This window comes from Ambystoma mexicanum, chromosome 7q (genome assembly GCF_040938575.1).
Source record: "Ambystoma mexicanum isolate Mex_15411 chromosome 7q, UKY_AmexF1_1, whole genome shotgun sequence".
Taxonomy (NCBI): Eukaryota; Metazoa; Chordata; class Amphibia; order Caudata; family Ambystomatidae; genus Ambystoma; species Ambystoma mexicanum.
In genome coordinates, this window is record NC_090941.1 from 557,533,203 (window position 1) to 557,543,057 (window position 9,855).

Sequence of the window (9,855 nt, forward strand, 5' to 3'; positions counted from 1 at the left end):
TGTGCGTGCCTTGGAAGCAAGACGACACAAAGCAACACAGGTTCGATCCCTGGGTCCGCGCTTAGAAACCTCTGGGTGTTTAAGCACGTTATAAATACGCAACTAAGACAAAAACAATTACGCAACAAAATAAACAAAACCAATTTCTTTAACAGCGCCTCGATGCCCTGGGGCTGTGTGAGCGCTTTTAAAAAAAATGTAAATAAAAAAAAGTAAACCCCTTTCCTTCTTGGCACTGTATTTATTCTTCCTATTGCTAACATGTTGATTTTGTGTCAGGCACGTGTGGTTTATGGAATGGCCTTAAAAACTGCTCAAACTGAAACTACTTGGCAGACGGCACATCCAACAGTGCAAGACCAAGACTGCGCAGAACTTGCTTACTGCAGCCTTTCCAAATCAGATTGAAAAGCACACTTAACGGTATGAACGGTATACCGGTATAAACAATGTGACGGTTATTATTGTTCAATTAAGTGGTTCACGGTATCTTTAACGGTATACCGTAATACCGTTACAACCCTAGGGTCCTCTGTGCCTCTCCTCTAACATATAGAGAGCAGAAGTACAGACACCCCCTACCAGTCTTTACAATGTTCACAAGAAAAGAAAGAAGTGTTCACAAAATGATGAGTCGGGTCTCCCTTCCCCACGTTTTTAGCACGGGACAAGGCAGGTCTCTCGAGCACAGCACACTCTTGGGCTTCTCCGGCACAAGCTTACATTACCTTTTCTCAGTATCAGGGACTTCTGTGTCCAAGTCTCTTCTCATGCAAAGTCTCTTGCTTCAGAGGGCCCGAGAAGCCAAAAGAACAACAAAACAAAAGTTCCTTTTGTTAACCTTTACATCGGGTGATTACCTTTCACCCTTGGATCCCCCTCAGCCGGGCTCCAATCCTTCTCTCAGTCGTCATCTTCCCTCAGTCGGGCTCACACCAACCAGACGTCCGAAGTACAGTCTCGTCTCGCTGGGTCGCTCTGTTGGCCTACGGCAAGCGTGGGCTTCACACAATCGCACTTAGCATGGCCTTCCCCTTAGCTGGGCGCAAACACCTGTTTCACAATATCAAAAGTTCTGCAGTGTGTCAAAGACCTTCGATTGTACAAGGGATTTGGCTTGACCCTTGTATGACCACCATAACACCTTATACCATCCTTCCCTATGGCCTCTTGGTACTTGTAGTTTTCTTTATATAAGTTACAATGCTCACCAAAGTCTCTTTGTTCAGGAGAGGAGTACCAGACCTCCAACTGAGCGTGCATGTGGTGCTGGACCACTCTGACTCTGGTACCAAGTTTGATCAAAAAAATACCTCCTGTCTATTTATCTTCTTAAAGTTGCTACTGCAGCCTTGAGCTTAACACAGTACTTGTGACTATCAGGTTCTTCTGACTCACCGGCTGTGCTGAATCATTGGCGGTTCCTTTGCCGCTGGAGTCAAGGACGGTCCCATGATGGCAACCATGTCTTCCCTGCCTTGGCTTTTAGTGCGGGAGGGTGCCATGTACTGCTGACATCCGTTACACCATTTGCCAGCTGCAATTCCCAGTCTTATGTTGCTTTCATCAGAGGCTTCGCGGGTCTGGGTTGAAAAGAGCAAGGGCAACTCCTTCGCTCGCTTTTCTACTACGTTTGAACTGCCATCCAGGAATGGCTGCTTCACTCCAAGCACAGCGGTATCCAGCTGATCAACGCATGGCCCACCCACTGGTAAGGAGGAGCGCTGAGCGGGTGGAAGGCGGCAGACCAGGATCAGAGATAGGAAGCAGCCCGGGGGGATGCCAAGAACTGCGCACACATTTCAGAGGCCTGCCACAAGCCTCGCCTTGATCACGCCACTTGAACCCGAGGACAGAGAAAAAGCATGTGCACACCTTTGTGACAAAAAAGAGTGATACAAATCAGAGTCCAAGGAAGCCACCCACAGCAACGAACAAGAATACAACACACAAGAGACACACCAGAAAGAGCAGCAACAAGCCCAGAGACCACATGGGAGCCGGACACCTCAGTCATACCCACCGCCGCGCATACGAAGAACACGCACCCTCAACAAAATGTTGCAAGGAGCAGCAGCAGGTGCAGGAGCGCAAGCCGTCGCGTGGGTAAACCCCACAAACCCAATAACATTTCTGCGAAGGCCCAACCCATTCCCAGTACTACCACAAAAGAACCAATGTCAGAGATGGGAGGAATGGGTTGAGGAATTCAAAGACTTTATGAGGGCTGTAGGGTACCAGGATGCACCCAACAAGAAAGACATTGTCACAAACCTTGTGGGAAAGGAGATCAAAGGGATCATAAAAACCATCCCGCCCCAAGAGAAAATGACATACCAATGCCTCACAGCCGCGATCAACAGAACGTTAGTCGTCCTCCCCAACAGAGACTACGAGAGATACACTTTCAACCAGTGCACGCACCTACCACATGAGAGGTTTGGCGAATTCATCCTTCGACTCCAAAGGAAAATAACAGACTGCGATTTCGCAAACTTCAACAATGACAAAGTCATCGGGTGAGAGTAATGAAAGGATGCATATCCTCACAGTTCAGAAACACCTACTGAAACACCCCTCCCATTAAAAGAGATAGCAGACCTCGCGAGGGTATACGAGAGAGTCAATGTGCAAGCAGCTAACATAGAAAACCTGAAGAAAGCAGAGACGGTAGCTGCTCTCGCCACCAACCCACAAGGACAGACCAGATACTCTGGCCCACAGAACTGCAAAGAAAGATGGAACACAAACCGACGGGCCCCAGCAGAGAGGCAGTGCTACAGGTGCAGGTTTGAGTTCCCCCAGAAAGGCCAATGCCCAGCATTAGTGCAGATGTGCATGAGATGTGGACAAGAAAACCACTTCAATTTGCTGAGAAAAGACACAGATGTTACCAGCGTACAGACCACCACCATTGTCAAAATGGAATAGGAGGTATGACCCACCAAAAACCCCTACTCCACGACTGTTCCAAGAGAGAGAGGGTGGACGAAACGCCCAAAGCAGAAACTAGCAATTTCCACCACCGAGCCAGGGTTCATAAGAGCGTTTGAAAACCTAAATGTTCACTCGCCAGGAAGGCCGGTCGAGATGCAGGAGCACTTCCCCACCTTAGTACTAGACCAAGAAGAGGAACAGAGGCATGGACAAGAGTATGCTACATATGACCCCTATGACAATCGCCAAATCGAGGGAGAAGAATCTGCAACAGCAGAATCGTACTACGATTATGACAGGTATAGCAGAGAATATGTCTGATTGATAATACGACACCTCGGACGACAACACAGCACCAAAAGTGGTAGTACAAATAGTAGGACTGCAGAACCAATTCTTATACACACAGGGGCTACGGTCAACGTGATGAACGAAAGAGCCTACAGTGCCATTGCAAACATGTACCCCTTACAACCTTCGCAAGAGCACATTTTCCAGTGGGGAGCGATGATTTCCCTTCAATCCAAGGGCAAATTCCAGTGTGACATGATAAACAGTAGGAAATGGATGTCTACCACCATCCACGTCATACACAGCCCGACAACTGGGATATGTCTCCTCAGCTACCAGAAAGCCAAGACCCTACACTGATTGACATTCAGTATGACCCCTCAGAAACCATACACAACCTCCCCCCACACACCCAAAGTCTCAGAGCGCTGTCCCAACGTGAAAGTGACATAGATGACCTCAAAGAAACATTCCAAGAGTTGTTCAAAGGAGTGGGCAAACTCAGGGACACAGTCATAAGACTTCATATTGACCCCACTGTAAGACCCGTGCCGCAGCACCCCCGCAGGATAGGATTCCACCTACAGGCCCAAGTAAAGCACAAATTGCAATTACTCCTCGAGAATGACATTATTGAGAGAGTAGACAGTCCCACCCCGTGGATGTCCCCCTGGTGGTCTTGCCCAAAGCCGACGGCCACCTACGCCTTTGTGTGGACATGCAAATCCTTAATACTGCAATTCAGAGGGAGAGACACCCGGGACCCAACATCGAAGATATGCTGGTGCGGCTCAACCAAGCCACCCGGTTCTCCAAGTTAGATCTCAACCAGGGTTATCAGCAATTAGTCATTGACCCCACATCCAGACCGATTACAACATTCACAACACATGAGGGACTGTTTCGCTACAAGCGACTTAACTTTGGAATATCATCTGCGGCCGAAATATTTCAAGAAACGATCTGACGGCTCATCACACCTGTCACAAACGCATTAAACTACAGCAATGATATTCCAGTGTTGGGGATCACACAAGAACAGCATGATGCCGCATTAAGATCAGTATGCAGCATTCTTCATAAAGCATTCTCTCAACAGACCGAAGTGCACCATTAACAAGCAGAGTCTACCTTTCTTTGGCCACATCTTTTCTGATCATGGCATCATGGCCGACCCCGACACAATAAGTGCCACCGTCAACCTGCAAGCGCCAAATGACATCACAGAATTGCGCTCCTTCCTAGGAATGGCAGGGAATTGCGCTCGCTACCTCCCCCATTACGCCACCCTCACAAGCCTCCTCAGGAGACTCCTCGAAAAAGGTTCCCCATTCGAGTGTGATGAGCTGTGCCAGAAAGCATTCTGTGCAATCAAGGATGAACTAGCCAACAACCGGCGGCTAGCGTACTTCAACCCGAAATGGGATACCAAGCTCACTGTGGATGCCAGCCCCGTGGGCCTGGGAGCTATTCTCGCACAAATAGACCCAAACAACAATGACCGCACGGAGGTGGTCGCCTACGCCAGCATAGCTCTGTCCGCCATTGAACATGCCTATTCCCAGGCCGAACGGGAGAGCCTAGAAGCGGTCTGGGCATGTGAGAAGTTTCATCACTTCATTATCGGCTGGACATTTGTCCTCATCACAGACCACCAGGCATTGCTGTCACTCTTTGGCAACCCCAAAACTAAGATGCCCCCACCTAAAGAACAGTGGGGTATTAGGCTAAAGGAGTACAACTATACCATTATGCACAAACCAGGAGGCGAGGCCAACCCAGCCAACTATCTATCCCACAACCCAGAGGGGACAGCAGAGGAGGTCATGGCAAATGAGGTGGATGACTACATTGCTTATCTATCATTCAACGCTCTTCCCCCCGCCATCACATGTCAACTCTTTGCGGACAAGAGCAGAGCGGACTTCACCATCCAGGCGGCAATATGCCTGACGAACAACAAGTGGAGACACCTGAATATGGAACACTATGTGAACGGGGAGGTAGACAAAAGAGACCTTCAGATGATGGCGAAGATTCACACCGAGCTAGCCACCACCGACCAAGGGACACTATTGCGAGGCAACCGACTAGTGGCCCGAAGAGCCTGAGGAAAGCACTAGTGACCATCGCCCACGAGGGACACAGAGGGGTCGCTAACACAAAGAAGATTCTCCGGAATCAAGTGTGGTTCCCATACATGGACACCATCATAGAGGACACGCTAATGCACTGCACACCCTGCCAAAAGACAGCGGCAAATAGCCCCCCATGCCTGCTCCAAACGGTACCCTTACCAGAAGGGCCATGACAAAGAGTAGTGATGAACTTTCATGGCCCACTAGAAGAAGGGGGCCACCTTCTTGTGACCATCAACGAGTACTCACGCTTTCCCCTTGCAAAGCATGTGCAATCCACAGCATTTCCCCATGTGGTAAGAATAATAGATTAACTATTCAGCAAATGGGGGGGTCCCCAACACCATCAAAACCGACAACGGCCGCCGTTCCAGAGCCAAGACGTCCGTAAGTTTGCAACACACCTAGGCTTCCGCCACCAGAGAATAACACCACTATGGCCACAAGCTAATGGTATGGTGGAAATATTTATGGCCACCAACAAAAGGACTCACCAAAAAGCAGCTGTAGACCAGATGGCAGTGCCACAAGCCATGTCACAAATGCTAAGGAGCTATCGAAATACCCCCCACGAGACAACTGGATGAACAACCATTGAGCTGATGATAAAGTATAAGCCAAGGACTCGGCAGAAGCAAAAGGGCACAGGGATCTAAGAGCGCTGTATATTCCCTTAAATATATTGTCATCCCAAACACTAAGGGCCTCCTCACGAGGAGGGCGGGGCTATTAGCCCTACCGCCAACCCCCCGGCGGTATTAGCGGCGGATCATGGGTTTGGCAGAACGGTAAGTCGCCATTCCCTATCGGGCCCATTCTGGAATTTCCCATTCCTCATTGGGCCCAATGGGGAATGTTCTGCGCTGGCGGTAATAGTGCCAAAAATCGGCAAAATTGCGGCAGATTTGCCCCCAGCTCAGAGCTCGGGAAAATCTGCCAAGCCTGTGATTTGGCAGAACCTTAAATGAGGCGGTAATAGCGTTACCGCTGCATTTAAGGGTTACTGACAAACTCGTGATGAGGCCCTAAATGTAGTGGTTGAGATGACAATATACGGTTGCTGGAGAAGTTGGCATATTGCAATCTATAGAGAGAGTGAGTGAGTGGAGAATGTCTGCACAAGAAGTCCTTGGCCCAAGACAGGTGAAAACCATGCAGCACTGTGAAAACATCATTGGTGCAGGCGTGCAATCATTGAAATGGCCCCCTCCCTGCTGGTGGCTCTAGGCAGCTGGCCAAAATTGCCCTATGGTAGCACAGTTTGCTCTTCTCCTCTTCCTTCTCTCTGCCCCTACCCTCCTAACCTATCCCTCTGCTATTTCCCTCTCTCCTCCTTTTCCTTACAGCTTGTTGACTGGTCGCCTGGTGTACCTCAGAGTCTCACAGGTCCCAGGTACCCCCACCAGTCCTCTCTCACTTGCCTCCGGGCCTTGCACTCACCTAATTATCACTGCACTCATAGTGACCCATGAGAGTGGCATCTCTCTGCACTTACCCCAGTCTCCACCAACTGGGTGCACTAGGACCCTCCCCCAGTACTTCTCCCCTCTGCATCTGCCCCCACTCCCTCTGTAACTGTCTTTGCACTTGCGTGTTCTGATTGCACCATGCCTAAGAATCGTCTGTCTGTTCCCCCCCCCCCCGCGTCTTCACTCCCTGCATGGTTATGCCCTCATTTGCATTGGAAAAACTGCTCAATCGTCGACAGATCTATTTGCTATTATCCCCACTGTTAATTGTACTATATACACTTACTCTGCCTGTGTGCAGACTATTATCGTTCAGAATGTCAAGGGCTGTGAATAACTGTTGTTTCTCCCCGTGTTCCCTCCCTCCTTGAGCGGTCTGAAACACTTGCCTTGTGTATAGACGCTATATAAATAAACATTACCATACCATACTGGTTCTGAAATCACCTTGCCCCCAAACTCCGGGGTAACTGGGGCAAAGGCTGAACAAGTGGATTGGCCATATCACACCACTTGGTGATGTGAAGAAACTGGCATAGGAAGTCAGCCAGTCAAAGGCGTTGTCAATAAATGGCATTTATTTCTGCAGACCGTGCTTTTACGTGTCATATCAACTTTCATCCCAAAAAAGGAAAATTACTAGCCTGCAATGCTTCAAAACAACCCGTGTACAGAAAAGTAATTTAGCTTAAGGTTGAGGTCTAGCAAACACTAAATATGGTGTTCTGGGTTTATATAAGAGAGTGTTTCAGCAACTAAACAAGCGGGCCCTTCTCATCCTTAGAAACCAAGAACACCCACAAAACATAACTCATGTGTTATTGGGTTGTCAGGGGTTCATCTGTACTAATAGCTGGCTTTGTCCTTGGCATCCTACCATCAATGGGCACTTTCACACGCTAGGAAAGAAAGTGTCAATGGCAAGGCTGTGAATGGACATCCAGGGGCAGGCGGCTGCGCTCTTCAAAGGGCCTGTGTGTGACATAACTGTTCCCTCCTGGTGCTTCCTCCCACCCCTGTGCTCCTCGGAGCCTTTAATCGCCCAGTGACGGCGAAATGAATAGTGTGCATCCGCTGGGCCTTCACACAAGTGAAAGCCTCCTTTCTCGGGCTGCTCTCCCGAGGCTCTGCGCCTGAATGTGGCTGACTGCCTTTGCAATGCTAATTTTTCTTTCCGTTTCTCCTGTTTTGGCCCTTAGGCTTCAGAGGACACTACCAGCTGGCCGCTCGTTTGTCGCCATGGATACCAAGCAGATCCCGCAGATCCTGCAACAGATCTTCACGTCAACCCTGCTGTCAAGTGCCTGAGAAGGCGACATACAGAGCTCCTCTGATGAACCGGCGACACCCGAGCCTGAGGGGATAGAGGTGGGGGGGGGGGGGGGAGAGGAGGGGGGGATGTCTCGGCTGGAAAGTTATCCGACCAAATCCAAAACCAATTTCAACAGGAAAGGAAATCGTTTGTTTTTAACCAGAAGCCAAGCCACCCAGTTCAGGAGTGAGAACTCCAATCCGTCTTATGCAGCTCTTTGCACCAGGAATAGCGAGAACAGCTCAAGTGAAACTGCCATATTGCAATGGTAAAAAAAAAGGCTGAGCTACTAACACCTGACGGGCGAAGTATCTATTAAACTTTCTTGCAAACTGACAAAAAGACTTGTATCATGTCTTATACATTGTATTCGTCAACACTGTAAAGAAGTGCGACTTTTCACGATAGGATGTACAGAAATGATTACCTCTACTGTTTAGAACCTGTTTGTACTGTAACATCCATAGACGACGCGCCTGGAAGCCTTGAAAAATGATATGTTTGGATGCCACTTTTTAAGAAAAAAACTTATCAATTTGAAATGTCTTTGAACCTTCATACATGCACATGCGATGCATGCGATGTACATACACGAGTAGTGCAGAGTTATTTATTGTTTTTTAAATACCGAATGCCAAGAATGTGTGTAGACGATCCTCTCACATAAAAAGGTTCTGAAAAATTGAGTGGCAGCACTGATGTATTTTCTTAGTAGCTATATGTTCCCTTTTACAAATTACAAATCAATAGTTAGGATGTGTATGTGTCACAATGGGCAAATAATTGTAGAGGGAGAACTTCCATAATTTGATATAAGTTATGTCCCGAATAGCTGTGCCCATTTACGTTTCATTTGATCTGCAAATATTCCCGTGTTTGACATTTTTTACCAGCACGTCAGTTTACAACATTGCGTAAAATCTTTTGCTGAATGCCATTCATTTTTCTGTAAATTAACATACATTTTTGTAATTCATTTTTTAATATATAAATGTATTTGCTTTATCTGTCTTATAATAAAATATTGCTTTTAATGGTCAATGGTATAGCCCACAGAATCTCATGTTTGTTATATTTTGACTGCTTTACGTGGCCAAAAGGTAATACGTTTGCTAAGTGCAAGTGAAACTGACAGTTTTAAGGTGTGTGCATGCTCCGAAATAGTTTATAATTGAAATTCCTTTTCAAAAAGGTTCCTTCAAGAGATGTCTTTTGTCTGAATAGTGGTGCCTGAGGTTAGGTTATGGTTCAGAGAACACCTGCACAGATTGGCCTCCCCTTGGCAAGGACTGGAAGGTGAAACTGAGATGTTAAAAATGTATATATGTAAAAGTGTTTTTTAGCAGAGGAATTTCAAAATGCCTCCCAATTAAAAAAGGCAGGAAAACCCCACAAACCAGAAAAGGTCACTTGTTCAAATAGATAGCTGACCGGTAGCAATTTACGGGCCTAGTAGTCGTTTTCAACCGCCACGTTCTGTGAATTTCCGAGTCAGTGAGTCGTGTGGTGGGCATATAAGGTGCATTATGTATTCCACAATCTTGCACAGTTGATGTGGCAGAAGGCAGCTGCATCGTGGTATGATACAATAACAGCCTTCCAGGAAGTAGACATGTAAAACCCTAGACATTAAGGTGAAGGAAGTGGAATCTGGAGTCACAGTAGGGCTCCACAGTCAATGAGGCACAAGGGAACATGGGACGCTGAT

General features: G+C 47.7%; 1 protein-coding gene across 1 annotated transcript in view; it reads left to right on the forward strand.

The window, feature by feature from the left end:
- The window catches only part of VWA8 (von Willebrand factor A domain containing 8), a 3,012,337-nt gene extending 3,003,149 nt beyond the window's left edge, over positions 1–9,188 (forward strand). Inside the window, exon 45 of the mRNA XM_069639376.1 lies at positions 8,035–9,188. Within this exon, the coding sequence (XP_069495477.1) occupies positions 8,035–8,143 (109 nt within the window). The 3' untranslated portion in view covers positions 8,144–9,188. The remainder of the gene's footprint in view (positions 1–8,034) is intronic.
- Positions 9,189–9,855: the final 667 nt, after the last annotated feature.